The sequence below is a fragment of the Schistocerca piceifrons genome, chromosome X, assembly GCF_021461385.2.
Source record: "Schistocerca piceifrons isolate TAMUIC-IGC-003096 chromosome X, iqSchPice1.1, whole genome shotgun sequence".
Lineage (NCBI taxonomy): Eukaryota > Metazoa > Arthropoda > Insecta > Orthoptera > Acrididae > Schistocerca > Schistocerca piceifrons.
The window spans coordinates 430,033,241-430,055,610 of NC_060149.1; the positions used below are offsets into that span (position 1 = coordinate 430,033,241).

General features: G+C 40.2%; 1 protein-coding gene across 3 annotated transcripts in view; it reads left to right on the forward strand.

Moving 5' to 3' along the window:
- LOC124721261 (alpha-1,3-mannosyl-glycoprotein 2-beta-N-acetylglucosaminyltransferase) overlaps positions 1 to 22,370 on the forward strand; it is a 94,847-nt gene that overhangs the window by 64,943 nt on the left and 7,534 nt on the right. For all 3 annotated transcript variants that reach the window (XM_047246137.1, XM_047246136.1, XM_047246138.1), the window contains exon 11: positions 3,896 to 4,026. In XM_047246137.1, coding sequence (XP_047102093.1) covers positions 3,896 to 4,009 — 114 coding nt within the window. In that variant the 3' untranslated portion in view covers positions 4,010 to 4,026. The remainder of the gene's footprint in view (positions 1 to 3,895; positions 4,027 to 22,370) is intronic.

Below are 22,370 nucleotides of genomic sequence, written 5' to 3' on the forward strand. Positions count from 1 at the left end.
CATTACAGTATGCTCCGGTACCTCACAAGGTGAAAGAAATATATCCTCCTCGCACTTTTTAATGCCATTTGGGCATAAGGTCACTTTCCCGAATTGTGGCGTGAGGCAATTTTAATTCCTCTTTTAAAACATGGGAAACACTGTACATGCTCAAGTAGTTACCATAGTGTTGCCCTTAGTAGCTCCATGGGGAAGACTGTGGAGTGGATAGTCAACTGCCGCCTTGTCTGGATCTTTAGAATCCAGGTAACTCCTTAGTCACTTTCAGTGTGAGTTCAGTAGGTATCGCTCCACCTTTGACAATCTTGCCCACCTGGAGGCACCTATACAACAGGCTTTCCTATGCCGGCATCACCTTGTAGGCATATTTTTTGACATTGAGAAGGCCTATGATACTACTTCGAGGCATCTTGTCCTGGAGCAACATCATGAATGGGGTTTTTGTGGTTGTCTTCCCATGTTTGTTCAGCCCTTCCTCTCACCATGATATTTTAGGTACTGAGCCTGATTGCTTTGAGAAGGAGAACGGTGTCCCTCAGGGCAGTGTTTTAAGTGTGACTGCTTTTGCCATAGCTATTAATAGCATTACATCCATAGTGAAAAGCCCTGTCCAGTGTTCCTTGTTTGTGGATGACTTCTCTGTATTTTTCTCTTCTTCAAGCCTCGCAATGACAACACGTCAGGACCGATGGCCTTTGTAGTCTGGTCCCTTCAACCCCCCACAAACCAACCGACAACACGTCAGTTGCAACAAGCTCTTCAACATTTGGATGAATGGATGCAGAAAACTGGTTTTACGTTTTCTACCGAGAAATCTGTGTGGGTTCTTTTTAACCATTCTCATTCCATTTTAAACTTTCCTGGATAGAGGATGAGGGACACTGTCCTTACTTTTAAAGATACAGTGAGGTTTCATTTGACTCTAAGCTTACGCTGGTTGTTACCACATCTTAAGGACCTGATAAAATGGTCACTTACAGCTTTAAGTATTTTAAAACGTCTTATCCACAGTACGTGGGGAGCAGATATGACTTGTCTGCTCCTGTTTTACAGGGCATTTGTGCGATCTCAGCTCGATTATGAGTGCGCAGTGTATGGGTTTGGAAGACTTTCTTATTTAAAGATGTTGGACCTAGTGCACCATGAAGGGATTCGGTGGGCCACTGGGGCATTCAGAACAATCCCCACACCTAGCCTCTGTGCAGAGGCTAGTGAACCACCACTTGACATCAGGCAAGGGCTACTTACCATGCGCCAGGTATATAATTACTGCCCATACCTTACACACCCACCCACCCACCCACCTACCATACCATTGCTCAGCCTCCACTGGAAAGACTTTTTCGTAACCAGCAACAGTCAGTGAGGCCCAATGGGATTCGTGCACAGGATTTCCTTCTAGAGATGGTGTGGCCGGTTTTCATGTTTTACATCGCAATGGGAACAGATTTCCACCTTGGCTTCTTCAGAGGCTCAGGCTTATTTTAGACTTGATGAATTTTAAGGAAGATTGTATGTCAGATTTTACATTTCAATCTCTCTTTTTTTAACATTTTAGATATACATCTAGGTTTCACAGTAGTGTACACTGATGGCTCCAAACAAGGGAATTCCCTTGGCTGCTCTGTCGTGTTCCCCAACTATGTCACCAGGATTTGCCTTCCTGTCGAGTATACTATTTTCTCAGCGGAGCTCCGTGCAATCCTGAAGGCACTGGAGCAGATGCATCGTATTTGGGGCAAACAGTTTCTCATTTACTCAGATTCCCTTAGTGTCTTACAATCGTTACAGAACCTGTACCCAGCTGAGGGGTTGGTCCGGCTGATATATTGACCAACTGTACTTCCTCCAATGGTAGGGTAAGCATGTGTCATTCTGCTGGTTGCAAGGTCATTTAAGGATATGGGGAAATGAAGAGGCTGATCGGGCTGCCAAGGAGGCCTACAGAGGACAGGACGTGGCACAGTGTCCCATTCCCTTGCAGGCTGTTGTTTCTGCACTGCACAGGGAGTGCATGCAGTTGTGGGATGAGGAATGGCTGGCAGTGATAGCCAATAAGCTGCTTTTAGTGAAGTCAACAACCTGACTGTGGCGTTCCTCCTGCCAGTTTCTCAGGTGGGATGAAGTGACCCTCACGCGTCTTAGAATTGGGCACTAGCTTTTTACTACTACGAGACAATACCCCATTTTGTGATGCTTGTGGCGTGCACATCTCTATTCACCACATTTTAATGGAGTGCATTTTATATTGTGATGCAAGGGCAGAAGCAAATATTGGGGGGATCTACTCTCTATTTTAGCTGATGATGAGAGGAGTGTGACTAAGGTTTTAAAGTTTTGTGATGTGTCTGGACTCTGGCCTAAACTTTAAGGCTAGAGGTTTTAGTGAGTTGCAGGGTGCCTGGCTTCTCCTTTTTTTTATTCTTGTGGTCAGCCATCCTTGTCCATCTGCTGTATTGTTATAGCTCCTTAACCACTTTCTTCCTGTGTCATTAATGTTTTACTACTGATGCAATACTTCCTTCCATGGTTCTGTGCAGGTGTGCCCATAGTTTTCCAACTTTTGTTACCTACGTTTTACGTGCTGTTTTATCTTCCTGTTTTGTGTATTTTACTGTTTTCATGCAGGTGCTAAAGACCTTGCTGCTGTGTGCCCATACAAATATGTCCATATCGAGAGAGCTTCACTACAGCAAAAGTGTGTCACAAAATAAAAGGAGCATGCCAAAATGACAGTTATTGAAAGATATTCATCACACAAATAAACAAAAATATAAAAGTGCAATTTCAAAGCCATTAGGTCATCTCTTGGGTTGACTGATGAGTCCAAAGAGGACTCATCCCTGGAGGTAATGGAGTAAGAAGTCTGTGGAAGGGAACCAACAAGTCCCTCCTCTAAACCCACAACTGCCATGTATCTGTGATCTCGGAAGGAAGAAAAGGCAAATGTAGAAAAAATGTCGCAAATAAAGTGGCTCTCATAATGCAGTGGAACCTAGATAGTTCAGGCTCCGTATGAACCAACTGAGAATTTTGACAGGGGGCAGACCACTGTGCCTGTGTCTACAAGAGACTGGTGCCCTGTATCTTGGGTTACTGCTTGCACTCAAGGAGAGAGGGCAATTGCAACTCATGTTTTTGCCTTGACATTTCACCAGAAGATGATGAGTGTGACTGTAGCTATCTGCAGAAATTTACCTGGGAGGGCAGGGCGGGGGGTGGTATAAATGAGTTGGTCTTTGGTCTGTTTAGAGATGTTATGCCACAAGAATTAAATTTTGGCAGTTACACAAAAAGTTATATACTGGAGACGTGAAAGTTATCCATGGTGTATGACAATTATGTAATGACTAAAACCTCTGTACTCCAGACTCAAGGTTGAGGGGTTGGGGGAGGGTGGGGGGGTGGTGGTAAGGATGACATGCCCCTCCTTGTGGATACCTGTTAGAATAACATTTTGAAGCATAACAGTTTTACACTGCCATTCAGCTGGTTACCTGAACAGTTTTCATGAATGTTTATGTATCTAAATAGAGCCACTCTTCTGCCTTTGGCTTTTCAATACTTTGACCAGTATCATATCTGAACATGTTGTTTTTTATCTAATACTTTTTATTTACAATTTTTATTCTTTGATTTGTATTTGTAATATAATAATGAAAACACTATAGCTTAGTATCTGTTACTTATATTTTAGCTTTATGGTTTTGATATTTGTTGTTGCTCACTACCAGCATATTTAATAAATGTTCAGAGAAATCTAACTCATTTTCCTTCTTAGTTATATTTATTGAATGAGTGGCTGCCTGAACATAAAGTTTTTAGTTATTTATTGGAATTTATTTCCAGACAGATATTTGAAGGTTTGTTAATGCACTTAACTATGTTTATACAGAGTGGTGTCCCACGTACTGGATATCGTGGTGTTGTGAGCTTCATGTACAAAGGCAGGAGAGTATATTTAGCACCAAATGCCAACTGGAAAAGTTACGATCCAACATGGAGCTAGCATAGGGGAGACTGTAGGTGAGTGTGGAGTATATAATTTCTTAAATGAATATCTTTTGACTCTGATATTGAATTCACATTGTCAGAGAATCTGTATGTCTGACGGACTACATTTTGAAGCTGAAGCAATCATAAGTGAAGCTGAAGGCTATGCAGGCTGGGTTTGATAGGCCATGCTATGGAATCGTAAGCAGGAATGGAACAGGTTGTATAATATAAGAGACAGGGAGACCAAAAGAGGTGAGGAGCATTCATCAAACTCTTTATTAGAGAGCTTCTGCCATATAATGATTGCAAGTGACCACATGGCAGTGCTGAAAATGATAAAGCTCTTCAGCTGTCCTTTCAACACTGTGATATTGTTGTTGTGTCATGGAATTTTTTGAAGGAAGTTGAATTGAAATTTGAGGTGCTGTATTGTGGGAAGGTTACATTGGGATGCTTATGTGGCAGTGGGTGGTCAGTCTTGATTGGCAGGGATTGGGAGCAAGAACACATAAGGTTTTTTGTTAGTATGTCAGTTGGGAGGATGTCAGAAATGTTTCTACTCTACATTGTGAGAAAAGGAAATCGCACCTGTAACAGATACAACGTTATTGTGTGAAGCTAAAAATGATTTTTGGGGATGACTGAAACTCTTTAAAGCACAGGATATGGAAGTAAGCGTTGTAAAAAACTGTAAATGGGGTAATAGGCATCTAACAAAACAATACATAATAAAACTTGGGATGGTAGAGTTCAGGCTCATTCTGTGCACCTGACGTCACACACTCTCCGGCAGCCAGTGTGCATTCAGTAGTGTTTTCAGTGTTCTGCTGTGAATGTAGTAGCCAATGTGAATATTTTACATGATCGTAATGAGTTATTTATTGAATTTTTATTCCATTAGTTGCAAGTTTTCATGGGAGATGATTGGGATAAGTGATAAATTCTATTTAAGCAAATGAGGGACATAGTTTGCAGGATATGAGCTTTCTTCAAGCACAAAGCCCCTGTTTGCATGTACCACAACTCTTACTTGGCACTGGCAACACTGCATGCCGCAGCCATGCATCGACCTGCACAGACCACCATTGTTCACAAATCGGACTATAAGAGCCCTTTGCCTTTTTTCTCTTGTGTTTTTGTTGATATTTCCAATTTTGTGTTTGCAGTGTATAGATAGAGCCAGCCCAAACAAAATTTATTTAGTATGTTTATATGTTTAAACTTTCCATCATTGTTGGGGCTATGTGGACTGCAGTCATATAATTTATTGGGAAAAAAGGAAAAACTGTCTCAGGTTACAATTAATGTTCTAAATTTTATTATGCCATGATTGATTTCAAGGCTTCTTGTGTCCTCATAAGATGTAACTGATGCATATACATCAAATCGTTGTGTGATATGTTCACCTTTGGGCCATGTCTTACTGACATCAGTTGTCCTTCAACAGTGTGTTTTGGCAAACCAAGGACACACTGTACCACGCACGAAAAGAAACCCTTACTACTGAGGATGTAATTTTTTGACTGGTTTTATAAGCCCTTGGTTTGGTGGTGCAAATTATTGAAGGACAACTAACATCAATGAGACATTGTCCTGTGATGTAACAAATATGTTAAATTGTGGTGTAATGAAATGAAGAGAGTTTAATTGCAGTCTGAGGCAGTTTCTTATTTTTTCTTAACTGCTCATGGGTATTGCATTTGATGCCCAATGTTGAAGATAAAACTTGTTTTGGTTATTATAACAGACAAGATGTTGCCTTAAATTATGGTTTTATGTCTATCAACTGATGGAGCGACCTCAGATTGGTCTATTGTTATATTCATTTGAAGGATAATTATTGACAGTTTAGCACTGCACAGCATGGTTAGTGCTAGATGCAATCAATATTCTTAATGTTTTCTCTCTGTCTCAGTAAATATCCTTGCACTGAATTATGACACCAGACCAAGTTCAGGTTTTAGTATTAATTTAACACACCAAATTACAATTAACACAGCATTTTGTTTGAAATGAAAATCAAAATTACTTTTTCAGTTGACACTGGGTGTCACTTGAAACATATGAACAGTTTTTGTTATGTACAACACAAAAAAACATTTAAAACAGATTTAGAAACCTTGGAGAAGTCGCCTGTTGACTCTTGGCAGGGAAACCTGTTACATGATCAAAAGTAGGCATATTATCTGAGATGAGTGAAAGAGATTGAGTGGAATGTAACAAGTCAAAATTCATACGCTAGATAGTTACTTAATCCTATGACTATATCATTTTGTTACTTAGAGAGATTGTCCTTGTAAGACTGAACACATCTTATCATCTTGCTGGAAATAATAGGATGTATCTTAAATATTGTTGAGAAATAAACTTTATTAGCAGATGCCCGAATATATTTGTAGTACTGGATGGAAGCCTGTAAAAGAAGTATATCAGACATTAAATTAATTAGATCATGTGCAGTATGAATAAGTTATAATGTGTGTTACTTAAGCAGGAGAACCTTTTAGGTCAGGTGCTCATATGCTGTTAACATATGAAGCACTAACCTGTGAAACAAGGAGATGACCAGACTCAGGTTAAATCCATTTGCCTGACAAATGATGCTTGGCCTGTTACACTTGCCATTCAGAATGTGATGTGGTTTCCTACAACAATTTAGGCAACTACATGGCTGCTTCCACAGTTCATATACATTAGGCATAAATAGTTGAAATGTAGAAACCCATGACACACACAGACAAATGTCTCTCTTATTTTCTTCTCACCTGTTCCCTCGAATACTTCCCCTTCGTACTTTTTATATCTTCCATTTTGTGCATTTTTACTGCATTTCACTTAAAGAATGATCATAGGTTTGGATTGAACACAGCCATCCACAAAAATTAAGTGCCTTTGTACAGGACTCTTCTATTAAAAAGATGATGATATTTTTTCCAAAACATGCACTGATCAGAAAAGTTACAGGTCCACACAAAATATCTTGATAAGTTTTGGGGTGAATATGTGCCTGGTTCAGTTTTGGATACATCTACTCAGCATCCTCATGCCCACGGAGTGTTCTTCAAACCATTCTGACACAATTGCTTAATTACTTTGTTGAAGGTATTTCTCATCTGTGGGGTACGCCAAGCAAACACCCAAATGTACTTGATTGGACAGTAGATTTTGTATAATGTGCCAGTAAGAGGTGATTATGGGTGTTTCAAGGATACCATTTCATCCCTTGCAAGTACTTTTTGTGTATGAATACCTCTACACAGGGCTGAACAGTGACCTGTTGGCAAATGGGATGTCTTCTACTCATGGGTTTTGAGTTACTTTGACACTGTCATCCACTATGTACCACCTTGTGATAGGATTTATCAGTTCATATGAGCCTTTTTTGATGCTTTTGGTATTCAATGGCAGTGTTTTGTGCTCATGCTATTCCCTCTGCTCTGCTTTATGTAGTAATCATAGGTAGACATGACAGAGAGAGGGTTCTAGATGGTATGACTGTTCACTGGTTGTGCAGCATTCAATTGACAGGGGATTTGCTCCACTGAGATCGATATATGTACTATTAAAATCCAAATAGTCATTGGCAACCCCAATCATCAACATGCGGCCCACAGAAGTTGACTGTGCAGCAGTGGCAGTTCATCAAGGTATGGTACACCTGTCAACTTCAAAAAGGGACCAGCATATTGTACAGATTAAAAAAAAAGTGATTAGATTTTACAAAAGGAATAGCCTATGCAAAATACTTGCACATAACCAGACAGTGAATATTTGACCTCTGTTGTGAATAGTATGATAGACAGCGAGGGAAACTCATCAACAAAGGACCAGTGACTGTAGCCCATAAAGATATTATTGATGTAGGTAACACCAGATTTCATTCTGCTGCAGTAATGAGGTAAAAATTTAACTGATTTTTCATGGGAACTATTGACCCATTCATAGTATTTCCATGATATAACATCAAGAAAGGACTGCCATTTTTGCTGATTAGATATCATCACTGTCCAAACCTTTCATAATAAGGATGTGAAAACCACATTAAAAAGCTTCGTGACTGGATAACAATTCTTTTTTAAATGGGTATAGGATAATTTACTGCCGATAGTGCAAATTGGTTGCTTACCAAGACACACTCCAGACAGCTGGACTAAGTGTAACTCACTGATACAAAGACTGGCTGACTATGAAATAACAATATTGACTGAAGCCTTGAAGGCTGTGCTGGCATGTCATCAGCACCAAATAGGATGGAACTGGGAGGAAACTCAGGTGTAGACTTTAGTGTGAATGGGAGCATTAATAACAATATTACAGATGACACTTCCTGGCAAATTAAAACTGTGCACCGGATCAGGACTCAATCCTGAGACCTTTGTATTTCATGGGCAAGTGCTCTACTGTCTGAGCTATCCAAACACAACTAGTGACGTGCCCTCACAGCTTTACTTCCATCAGTACCTCATCCCTTTCCTTCCAAACTTTACAGAAGTTCTCCTGCATAACTTGCAGGACTGGCACTCATGGAATAAAGGATGTTGTGGAGAGGTGGCTTAGCCACAGCCTGGGGAATTGTTTCGAGAATGAATTTTTACTCTGCAGCATTGTGTGCACTGATACAGCAGAAGAACTTCTGTGATGTTCAACATTCTGTACCTAGTTATTAAACAATTTCGTAAATGACCCAGCTGAGAGAACAAAGTGAGGCAGTGCAGTTGTTGGCACACTGGACGTGCATTCGGGAGGATGACTGTTCAAACCCTCATCTGGCCATCCTGATTTAGGTTTTCTGTGATTTCCCCAATTGTGTAAGGCAGATGCTGGGATGGTTCCTACAAAAAATCACATCAGATTTCCATCCCTATCAGTCCCCAATCTGAGCTTGTACTCTATCTCTAATGACCACATTGTTGAAAGAGCATTAAATACTAATCTCCTCATCGTCAGAGACACACCAAGCTCATGGAGTAATGCAATAAATGTGAGTATTGCCGTAAGTGTCCAGGTGCAGAAAGATACTATCAAAGAACAATGAGTTCTAAAGAAAAAAAAATTTTCCGATCGTATTTCCCTCAGAAACATTGTACATAATAGCTTTATAGATTGTGTTGTATTAACTTTAGTAATACACACACACACACACACACACACACACACACACACACACACACAACACACAAACACAAAAACCACTGTCTTGCTACAGAGGTTGGACACACTTGATGGGAGAAGCAATCTGGGTGGTGTGTATAAGGAGGAGGCTGGGGCAGGGAGACTGAGGGAAAGCATGGTAGGAGTGGGGAACTGTAAAGTGCTGCTTGTGGGAGCACACAGGGACATTGTGGGGACAGGGTAAAGCAGGTAGGTGCAGTCAGGGGCCAGACTGGGAGGACAGGGGAGGGAGGGCAGGGAGTGGAAAAGGAGAGAAGTAAAGATTCTGTGATGCATTGGTGGAATAGAAGACTGTGTTGTGCTGTAGTGGGAGCAGGGATGGGGATTGGTGGGTGAAGGACAGTGACTAACGAAGGTTGAGTCCACGATTTTGGGGGGGGGGGGGCATTACTGGAACGTCGATGTTTTGCAGGGAGAGCACCCACGTGCGCAATTCGGAAAAGCTGGTGTTGGCAGGAAGGATCCAGGTGGTGCAGCCTGCAAAGCAGTCACTGAAGTGAAGAACATTGCATTGAGCAGTGTGCTGAGCATTTGGATGTTCTAGCTGTCTCTCGGCCACAATTTGTTGGTGGCCATTCATGCGGACAGACAGCTTGTTGGTTGCCACGCTTATGTAGAATGCAGCTCAGTGGTTGCAGCTTAGCTTGAGGATATTGTGTGGATTTGGTGGGCAGCGGAATACTACTGTGAGAGGGATGGGAAGAAGAACATGTAGGATATTCCTCATTTCAGAGCACGACAAGAGTCAGTCAAAACCCTGGTGGAGAGTGCGATTCAGTTGCTCCAGTCTTGAGTCATCAGATGAATACTCCTTTGTCGCCAGAGAGTAGGGCTTTGGGAGCTGGTGGGTGACTGAAGAGATAAAGCATGGGAGATCTCTTTCTGTACGAGGTTGGGAGGGTAATTTCATTCTGTGAAGGCTTCAGTGAGACCCTTGGTGTATTTTGAGAGGGACTGCTCATCACCACAGATGCAACAGACATGGGTGGCTAGGCTGTGTGGAAGGGACTTCAGAGTCTGGAATGAGTGGTAGCTGTCGAAGTGGAGGTATTGTTGGTGGTTGGTAGGTTTGATATGTACGGAGGTACTAATGTAGCCATCTTTGAGGTGGAGGTCAGCATAGAGGAAGGTGGCTTGTTCGGTTGAGGAGGACCAGCTGAAGTGAATGGGGGAGAAGGTGTCCTCACCTTCAATCCAGATCACAAAGATGTGAACCTGAACCAGGTGATGGGTTTGGGGTTCTGGATGGTTAGGAAGGCTTCTTCTAGGTGGCCCATGTATAGGTTTGCATAGGATGGTGCAATGCAGGGGTGCTCATTGCTGTACCATGTTGTTGTTTGTAGGTGAAGCCTGAAAATTCCATATTATCAAAACCATTCTCAGAAGTGCTAGAGGAAGTTCCCAGATTCTTAAACTGGGAAAAAGGAGGAGGAATGAGTTACATGAACATATTTGAACCACCACTCTTTCGCTGAGTGTGAGTTAACCTAACTGCAAAACCGTATTCTATACTTGGAGTCGTATTGAAGGAAGTTAATTTGATTGCTGTAGAGCTGATATTATGGGAAATATTCCATTGATGTACATTGGGCAACATTTAACTAATGTGCTTTTTCCCACATTTATCATCAATGTAGACAGTATGATGGGCAGTTCCATTTCTCACGGGAAATAACTTTTACAAGTAGGCACTTTCACTGCACTAATTATCAGTATCGCAGTGGCAGAATATTAACAGTAAACAGTCACAGCTAGACTCCGACACAACGTACAGCTGAGCATATTGACTTCAGTATGTACATAAGCTATCAGTACACCATGTCTTATGATAGGTGACACAAATAAACAAATGTTCCCTAAAACACTGTATTGTTCAGTATTGGCTCGAAGTAAAATTCATAATGTTTAATACAGTTTAGATGCTAATTGACCACACAGGTATACTGAATGTGTGATTACTGGCAACAAACATCCACATATATGTTAACTGAGTACATAATTGCAGAACACAACCAAGATGTTGCTCATAAAATAAGTGGGCACAGGCTTCTACACAATACTAACTAGCTTCAAGTTCCTGAACTTTTGCATAGAAGTTGCCTCTAAGATTACCAGGTGCAGACTGAGGATTTTGGGGTGAGGTAGGAGTTATAAAGACTAATGTATGAACACTGTCGTATTTTGGTTACTACATAATCATTTGGAAAACAGATAGGTTACATTTTGTTAATGGATGAGCTGTATGTAAAGATAGTAATTTGGTACAGAGCCGAGAGGATGGTCTGAATCAGAGGTTCAGACAGTCCTGCGACCATGTAGGCTGCAGATTCCTCGACTTGCGCCATAGGGTGGTGGGGTTTCGGGTTGCACTAAATAGGTCAGGTGTCCACTAGACACAGGAGGCAGCTACACTGGTAGCAGGGGCTGTGTGGTGTGGGCTGGGTGGTTTTTTAGGTTAGACGGTCTGGGAAAAGATCAAAAAGGGGCTCCAGTCTCAAATGGTACCAGGTAAAGAAACGATGAGAATCGACCAAGCAACAGTCGGTATTGTAGTTGTAAATTGTGGTAGCTGTGTAGGAAAAGTACCAGAGCTTCAAGCGCTGATAGAAAGCACTGAAGCTGAAATAATTATAGGAACAGAAAGCTGGCTAAAGCCGGAGATAAATTCTGCCAAAATTTTTACAGAGGTGCAAACCGTGTTCAGAAAGGATAGATTAAATAAGGTAGGTGGTGGAGTGTTTGTGCCTGTTGGTAGTAGTTTATCTTCTAGTGAAGTTGAAATAAATAGTTCCTGCAAATTACTGTGGGTAGAGGTTATACTCAACAGCTGTACCAAAATAATAATTGACTCCTTCTACTGACCTCCCGACTCAGATGATATGATAGCTGAACGCTTCAAAGAAAATTTGAATCTCATTACAAATAAGTACCCCACCCATACAGTTATAATTGGTGGAGACTTCAATCTACCCTCGATTTGTTGGCGAAAATACATGTTCGAAGCCGGTGGTAGACAGAAAACTTCTTCCGTAATTGTACTAAATGGTTGCAAAAACACACTTGACCTCTTAGCCACAAATATTCCTGATCTAATAGAGAGCGTCATGACGGATACAGGGATTAGTGAACACAAGGTCATTGTCCCCCCCATGAACCATGGACCTTGCCGTTGGTGGGGAGGCTTGCGTGCCTCAGCGATACAGATAGCCGTACCGTAGGTGCAACCACAACGGAGGGGTATCTGTTGAGAGGCCAGACAAACGTGTGGTTCCTGAAGAGGAGCAGCAGCCTTTTCAGTAGTTGCAAGGGCAACAGTCTGGATGATTGACTGATCTGGCCTTGTAACAATAACCAAAACGGCCTTGCTGTGCTGGTACTGCGAACGGCTGAAAGCAAGGGGAAACTATAGCCGTAATTTTTCCCGAGGGCATGCAGCTTTACTGTATGATTACATGATGATGGTGTCCTCTTGGGTAAAATATTCCGGAGGTAAAATAGTCCCCCATTCGGATCTCCGGGCGGGGACTACTCAAGAGGATGTCGTTATCAGGAGAAAGAAAACTGGCGTTCTACGGATCGGAGCGTGGAATGTCAGATCCCTTAATCGGGCAGGTAGGTTAGAAAATTTAAAAAGGGAAATGGATAGGTTGAAGTTAGATATAGTGGGAATTAGTGAAGTTCGGTGGCAGGAGGAACAAGACTTCTGGTCAGGTGACTACAGGGTTATAAACACAAAATCAAATAGGGGTAATGCAGGAGTAGGTTTAATAATGAATAGGAAAATAGGAATGCGGGTAAGCTACTACAAACAGCATAGTGAACGCATTATTGTGGCCAAGATAGATACGAAGCCCACACCTAGTACAGTAGTAAAAGTTTATATGCCAACTAGCTCTGCAGATGACGAAGAAATTGAAGAAATGTATGATGAAATAAAAGAAATTATTCAGATTGTGAAGGGAGACGAAAATTTAATAGTCATGGGTGACTGGAATTCGAGTGTAGGAAAAGGGAGAGAAGGAAACATAGTAGGTGAATATGGATTCGGGGACAGAAATGAAAGAGGAAGCCGCCTTGTAGAATTTTGCACAGAGCACAACATAATCATAACTAACACTTGGTTTAAGAATCATGAAAGAAGGTTGTATACATGGAAGAACCCTGGAGATACTAAAAGGTATGAGATAGATTATATAATGGTAAGACAGAGATTTAGGAATCAGGTTTTAAATTGTAAGACATTTCCAGGGGCAGATGTGGACTCTGACCACAATCCATTGGTTATGACCTGTAGATTAAAACTGAAGAAACTGCAAAAAGGTGGGAATTTAAGGAGATGGGACCTGGATAAACTAAAAGAACAAGAGGTTGTACAGAGATTCAGGGAGAGCATAAGGGAGCAATTGACAGGAATGGGGGAAATGAATACAGTAGAAGAAGAATGGGTAGCTTTGAGGGATGAAGTAGTGAAGGCAGCAGAGGATCAAGTAGGTAAAAAGACGAGGGCTAGTAGAAATCCTTGGGTAACAGAAGAAATGCTGAATTTAATTGATGAAAGGAGAAAATATAAAAATGCAGTAAGTGAAACAGGCAAAAAGGAATACAAACGTCTCAAAAATGAGATCGACAGGAAGTGCAAAATGGCTAAGCAGGGATGGCTAGAGGACAAATGTAAGGATGTAGAGGCCTATCTCACTAGGGGTAAGATAGATACCGCCTACAGGAAAATTAAAGAGACCTTTGGAGATAAGAGAACGACTTGTATGAATATCAAGAGCTCAGATGGAAACCCAGTTCTAAGCAAAGAAGGGAAAGCAGAAAGGTGGGAGTATATAGAGGGTCTATACAAGGGCGATGTACTTGAGGATAATATTATGGAAATGGAAGAGGATGTAGATGAAGATGAAATGGGAGATACGATACTGCGTGAAGAGTTTGACAGAGCACTGAAAGACCTGAGTCGAAACAAGGCCCCCGGAGTAGACAATATTCCATTGGAACTACTGACGACCGTGGGAGAGCCAGTCCTGACAAAACTCTACCATCTGGTGAGCAAGATGTATGAAACAGGCGAAATACCCTCAGACTTCAAGAAGAATATAATAATTCCAATTCCAATCCCAAAGAAAGCAGGTGTTGACAGATGTGAAAATTACCGAACTATCAGCTTAATAAGTCACAGCTGCAAAATACTAACACGAATTCTTTACAGACGAATGGAAAAACTAGTAGAAGCCAACCTCGGGGAAGATCAGTTTGGATTCCGTAGAAACACTGGAACACGTGAGGCAATACTGACCTTACGACTTATCTTAGAAGAAAGATTAAGGAAAGGCAAACCTACGTTTCTAGCATTTGTAGACTTAGAGAAAGCTTTTGACAATGTTGACTGGAATACTCTCTTTCAAATTCTAAAGGTGGCAGGGGTAAAATACAGGGAGCGAAAGGCTATTTACAATTTGTACAGAAACCAGATGGCAGTTATAAGAGTCGAGGGACATGAAAGGGAAGCAGTGGTTGGGAAGGGAGTAAGACAGGGTTGTAGCCTCTCCCCGATGTTGTTCAATCTGTATATTGAGCAAGCAGTAAAGGAAACAAAAGAAAAATTAGAAGTAGGTATTAAAATTCATGGAGAAGAAATAAAAACTTTGAGGTTCGCCGATGACGTTGTAATTCTGTCAGAGACAGCAAAGGACTTGGAAGAGCAGTTGAATGGAATGGACAGTGTCTTGAAAGGAGGATATAAGATGAACATCAACAAAAGCAAAACAAGGATAATGGAATGTAGTCTAATTAAGTCGGGTGATGCTGAGGGAATTAGATTAGGAAATGAGGCACTTAAAGTAGTAAAGGAGTTTTGCTATTTGGGGAGCAAAATAACTGATGATGGTCGAAGTAGAGAGGACATAAAATGTAGGCTGGCAATGGCAAGGAAAGTGTTTCTGAAGAAGAGAAATTTGTTAACATCCAGTATTGATTTAAGTGTCAGGAAGTCATTTCTGAAAGTATTCGTATGGAGTGTAGCCATGTATGGAAGTGAAACATGGACGATAAATAGTTTGGACAAGAAGAGAATAGAAGCTTTCGAAATGGGGTGCTACAGAAGAATGCTGAAGATTAGATGGGTAGATCACATAACTTATGAGGAAGTATTGAATAGGATTGGGGAGAAGAGAAGTTTGTGGCACAACTTGACCAGAAGAAGGGATCAGTTGGTAGGACATGTTCTGAGGCATCAAGGGATCACCAATTTAGTATTGGAGGGCAGCGTGGAGGGTAAAAGTCGTAGAGGGAGACCAAGAGATGAATACACTAAGCAGATTCAGAAGGATGTAGGTTGCAGTAGGTACTGGGAGATGAAAAAGCTTGCACAGGATAGAGTAGCATGGAGAGCTGCATCAAACCAGTCTCAGGACTGAAGACCACAACAACAACAAGAAGGTCATTGTACTGAGGCTCAAAACCATATCAACCAAAACCACTAAAAATAAACACAAAATATATCTATTTAAAACAGCAGACAAAAATTTGCTTGATGCCTTCCTAAGAGTGTCTCCATTCCTTCCTAGCGAATTATATAAGTGTAGACCAGATATGACTCAAATTCAAAGATACAGTATCAACAGCAATAGATATATTCATACCACGTAAGTTAATAAGAGATGGGACTGATCCACCATGGTACACAAAACACGTCAGAACACTGTTGCAGAAGCAACAAAAAAAGCATGCCAAATTCAGAAGAACGCAAAATCCCTAAGACTAGCTAAGTTTCACAGAAGCTCGAAATTTAGTGCGGATGTCGGTGCGAGATGCTTTTAATAGTTTCCACAATGAAATATTGTCTCAAAATATGGTAGAAAACACCAAGAGGTTCTGGTCGTATGTAAAGTACACCAGTGGCAAAAAAACAGTCAATACCGTAACTGCGCGATGGTGATGGAAATGTCACCGATGATGGTGCCACTAAAGTGGAGTTACTAAATACAGTTTTCCTTTGTTCCTTCACGAAAGAAGACAAAGTAAATATTCCAGAATTCGAAACCAGAACAGCTGTTAGCATGAGTGACATAAAAGTAGATATCTTAGGTGTTGCGAAACAACTCAAATCACTTAAGAAAGGCAAGTCTTCCGGTCCAGATGGTATACCAATCAGGTTCCTCTCAGAGTATGCAGATACAATAGCGCCTTTCTTATCACTCATATACAACCACTCACTTGGCGAAAGGTCTGTACCTAAGAGACTGGAAAGTAGCACAGGTCACACCAATATTCAAGAAGGGAAATAGGAGTAACCCACTAAATTACAGACCCATATCTCTGACCTCAATTTGCAGTTGGGTTTTGGAGCATATACTGTACTCGAACATTATGAATCACCTTGAAGAAAGTGATTTATTGATACATAACCAACATGGATTCAGCTCTTTATTCCCATGAAGTAATGAGTGCTGTCGACAAGGGATCTCAGATCGATTCCATATTCCTAGATTTCCAGAAGGCTTTTGATACCATTCCTCACAAGCGACTATTAATCAAATTGCGTGCATATGGGGTATCGTCTCAGTTGTGTGTCTGGATTTGAGGTCACTTTCCATAGTGATAGACAGTAAATCATCGAGTAGAACAGAAGTGATATCTGGCGTTCCGCAAGGTAGTGTCATAGGCCCTCTGCTATGATCTAGGTGATAATCTGAGCAGCCACCCTTAGATTGTTTGCAGATGACGCTGTAATTTACCGTCTAGTAAAATCATCAGATGATCAATTCCAATTACAAAATGATCTAGAGAGAATTTCTGTATGGTGCGAAAAGTAGCAATTATCACTAAACAAAGAAAAGTGTGGTGTTGTCATCCACATGGGTACTAAAAGAAATCCGATAAATTTTGGGTATACAATAAATAACAGAAATCTAAGGGCTGTCAATTCGACTAAATACATAGGAATTACAGTTACGAGCAACTTAAATTAGAAAGATCACATGGATAATATTGTGGGGAGGGCGAAACAAAGACTGCGCTTTGTTGGCAGAACACTTAGAAGATGCGACAAACCCACTAAAGAGACAGCCTACATTACACTTGTCTATCCTCTCCTGGAATATTGCTGAGCGGTATGGGATCCTTACCAGGTAGAATTGACGGAGGACATTGAAAAAGTGCAAAGAAGGGCTGCTCGTTTTGTGTTATTGCACAGTAGGAGTGAGAGTGTCACTGATATGATATGCGAGTTGGGGTGGCAGTCACTGAAACAAAGGCGGTTTTCTTTGCGGCAAGATCTATTTATGAAATTTCGATCATAAACTTTCTCTTCTGAATGCATAAATATTTTGTTGACACCCACCTATAAGGGGAGAAATGATAATCATAATAAAATAAGAGAAATCAGAGCTTGAACGGAAAGATTTAGATGTTCCTTTTTCCCACGCGCATTCAAGAGTGGAATGATAGAGAAGTAGTATGAAAATGGTTCGATGAACCCTCTGCCAGGCACTTAAGTGCGAATTGCAGAGCAACGATGTAGATGTAGATATGTGGTGAGTTAATAAAATGTAGGAGGGTGTGTTGAAAACTAATGCCACCAAATTTTTTATGTGAAAACTCTGCACCTTTTTTAAAAATAAAACAAACATTATTAACATTCTACATCTTGATTCTTCATGTACACATATTTGTAGCCCTCTAACACCACTGTGCTCCAAATTGTAGTGTGTAATGCAACTATGTTGGTGCCTGAGAAACAGCATGCTGTAATCAAGTTTCTAATTTGAAGAGTTCATCCACACTTGGAGCAACCTCCCATTCAGCATGACAATGCCAGACCACACACAAGTGCTGCGACATCTGCAACAGTCTGATGCCTTGGGTTCCCTGTCAGTGATTACCCTCCATAAAGTTCCGACTTGGCCCCATCCAATTTGCATCTGTTTCCAAAACGTAAAGAACGCCTTCAAGGGCTTCACTTTGTTAGTGATGAAGTGGTGCAAGCAGAGGGAAACACTGAACAGTGACAGTATCAACAAATTGGTCTCTTGGGAGAAATGTGTTCATCACCAGAGTGACTCTTTGGAGAAATGAATATGTAAACATGAAGAATAAAGATGTAGAATATCAATAACATTCATTTTATATAAAAAGCCTTAATAGTTATAACAAAAAAAGAAGAAAAAAAATTGGAGACATTACTTTTCAGCACATCCTCGTAAAAGTTCATGTAACCATTTTATATGTCAACATGGGGAACAATCATTTACTAGTACATACACCATTTACAGACTTTTAAGCATTTATGCACATTTATAATTATTTGCGTGATTGATTAAGGGTGGAAGGCAGACGAATGGGCTGACTTGGATCAGGAAAGGCACCACAGGACATTTTAATTTCCACTGGCTATAATTTTACAAATAAATTCATAAAACTTTGTCAACATGACCAGGAGGGATTCAGGATTCACACTCATAGCAGTGGAAGTCCAGATATAAAACAATTTTTTTTTACATGTGAAATTTCATCATTTTTTCATTTACTATTGGCTGCATTTGTTGCTATAGGTATACTTTTCTTCATAAGTAAGAGATATTCTTCAATGAATTTTGCACAATATACAAACCACAATTACAGGTGTGTGAAACTCTAGAATTTATTTAATTTTTTCTCAATTTTTACCACAGTTTTTAATGGATTTGGAAAATTCTAGAGTTTTGCATTAAGGAGTTTGTGTTTAATAAGCATACCAAGTTTGAAAGTAATAGGATATTTATTTTGGATGTTACATTTACCTAAGCACAGAAATTTGTTTTTTGCTGAAAATGGCTGTTAAAGTTTCTGCTTGTATTTGGCATTCTTTTAGTACAGCCCAACACCATAAGCAGGTTCTTTTTCATTTTCTAAATCAGTTTTCTTTCTTTTCACATTCCTATGATGCATTCTTCTTGATTTTATCACCTCCAAAAATGATTTATCTGCTTCCACTACAAGCTCTCCGTCTATAGCATACAAAGCTTTGATGCAATGCACTCTGGGCTTAATTCCCATTTTCCTTAAAATATATTTCCTGCTTTGCACACCATCAGTAAAACCTTAAACTCCATCGTAAACACCAATAGCAAGTGCATTTCTTCCCACAAAAATGGCTTTTGGCAATCTATCCCATACACATTGGTTAAAACTTTCATTTGGACTTTGGGTACCACCATGAAGACATTTATTCAATAATTTTTCATTTGCAAGGTCCCTGAATATAGGTTTGATGGCTTCCATTACAGCAGTTGGTAGAGAATTCCTGTGATGATATTCTTCACCACCAGCAATTGACCTTTGGTAGCCCCCCCCCCCCCCCCTCCCACACACACACACACACACACACACACACACACACACCAATATTCACTTCCTTTTGGGCACATGTTGTGGGTAGGGTTATAATCTGTGGACATTTTGCGGAAGTTTAAGGCCCAAACTGCTTGCTTCATATTTTTCAAGTCCCCTGTGTTCCTTCTTATTGCCAGGCCATAATATGTCTGTAGCTTGTCAATTTCTGCATCCGTCAGTCGCCCTCTCCCTTTTATTCCCTTCCCATCAGGTAATTTTTCTCCTAACAAATTTTGTCTCAACCTTCCAAGTCTAGTGCCAAGTCTTTTCTGTACACATCCCACACATTCTAACTTCTGGACAATAGTCTCAGCTCTAGATGGATCACATTTCTGAAACTCAAGGAAAGCTTTGCTATCACCATCACCAAGACACTTCACATATCGCAGGCCACGGGAGGCAACAGATCTGGTAAACTGCCTTTCCACTTGAGCTTTTATAGTTCATATTATATTGATCATCTGGAATCCCTTTCACGCAGCTATTACAAAATTTGCTCAACACTTCAGCATCTAGTACTTTGCTAGTGTCAGCAGATGTTGTAACACCACCATTCAATGAAGTGTGCCCTCTTTTTTGCCAGGTACCATCAAAAGTGGCCACTATGGCCCTGTCACCATCATTTTCGATAATAGATTCTTCTGCAACACTTTTCATTGATGATTCTGCAACTTGCTGGAGGAGGTGAAGGATTCAGCACATGCCATATGCTACTCTCAAATTCATTCATAACCTTTGTTTATGATTTTAGATGTTGTGCAAGATGCACAAATGTTGCATTTGCTGCATATCACAGATATCTTCATACCAAGGCGTTTCCTGGCACCCTCATCTTCCACCACAGAAACACATTGCAAACGAAAGCAATTCTTGCAGATAACATTGTCCAATATTAACTGTGACAGTATGTTAACATCAACAATAATATGACATGAATGTTCAGATTCACAGCCTCCATTTCGATTTGCACAAAAAATAAGTTTCCTTCCTGAAGTACTCGGCAGTGGTTTTTTTACTGGCTCTGAGAGGTTGCAGTCTTGAGACACTGGTGTAACACTTGTTATAGCCCCCCTTTACTGTGTATCTGTTGCCCTGGTGACGTTGATTACGGTTGAAGCAATGAATTCTAGGCATCTTGTGCGATAATATGCCACAAATGAACACAAAACAACACAGCCAAATGAAAATTGTTTCGAAATTCACACCACCACACTGCAAGCTTTTCAAAACAGAGAACAAACAAAATCAATGATCAAAACAGTGCACGTCGATAGCAGCAGAGAAAGTATCGATATCAATAGTCTTTTGTTTCACGTATGACAATCTCTGGCGCAAATATAAACATTCGAATTCTACAGAGCGGAATACACTTATGAACGACAGAAGAATGCTGTGCAAAGGAGTTTGGTGCTGCATCTTGGTACACTTAAGACCAAATAACATGCCTTATAATCTCTCAAATATATATGTTTTATACATCAAACTATTCAGGAAGATGTGCACTACAAAATAGGCATATTTTTGAAAAATTGGATTTTTTTTAAAATTTTTGACGTCCTACTCATCTTAATGGAGGATGTTATTCATGCCAGCAGAGTTTGAGCACTAAAAGTACAGTGATAAAAGCTGGAATGTAACAAGTAAATTCACAATGGAAACTCTAGGTGCTTCCAAAATTTAATGTTAATTGTCTCATAAGATAATTAGTTTCAATTAAAATTATGTTACTATAGTGTTTGGATGCCAGTCTTTCTAATGAGTAGTACCTATGTATCTAAGTGACTGATTAGTTCATACAAAATCTATCCTTACATGTCTTTATGATAAGTTCAATTATTCATTACTTTTAATTAATAAAGTTTCCAATACAACTAAATATGCTGTTGGAACCAGTTGACCAACAATTATCATAGGAAAAATTGAGTTAGCAAGAAATACAGTGTGATAGTGTGAATAGTGTTTGGACAGATTTGGGCATTTACTACTCGTACCCAATGATTGTAACTAACTTCAAAATGGGAAAAAAAATGAATTATTAGTAGAGGTGCCATAAGAACAGATGGAAAGATTCTAGATTGCTCTGTTTCAAGATAACATGCTGTTTACCTCTATGGGAGGTAAGATAAACTTAAACAATGAGTGGAAGAATGTAATAGAGTATGTTTGGAAGTAGGCCCGAGAATCAGTTATAATTTGACAAAACCAATGTACAGTTAACAGTTGAGTATAAAGTAGTACAAAGTGACTCTGAAGTCATGTAACCAGTTGATGACCTGATATGTAAAGCAGTTTAAGATAACAACTGGATGGACAGGAAGGAAAAAAAGATTTGGGGTGTTTTTCATAAACTACATAGAGCATAAACTCAAATTCATCACAGTGCTCTTCAAATCTCTGTAGTGTGATTCTGGGCCTATGATATAGATAGGTGTCCTTAAAAATAAAGTGACTGGTGAGGAAGGAGTCTGTCAGAGAGAGATGTACGTGGTCAACAATGATATTAACATTAGAGCTGGTCAGTGGATTCAGTTATCCATCGAGTAATGTGGAGTACCAGGTACTGTGTGCCCACTGGTTACTTTTGGTGCTGCTGTAGATGCAGATGAGAAGTCTGGGTCCAGCCAGAGCAAATAAAATGACAGCTACTTGACCTAAATATAGCTAGATAGCTGATTTGGTTAATGGATGAGTAAATTAGAGCTACCAACTAGTGTGCTCCCTGCAGTTATCTGCAAGAGGCAGTGGGGAAAGAGATGAGGCAGTCATTTGACAAAAGACAGCAGATGAACATTGACACTATTTTCTCATATGCTGAATGTATTGAACAG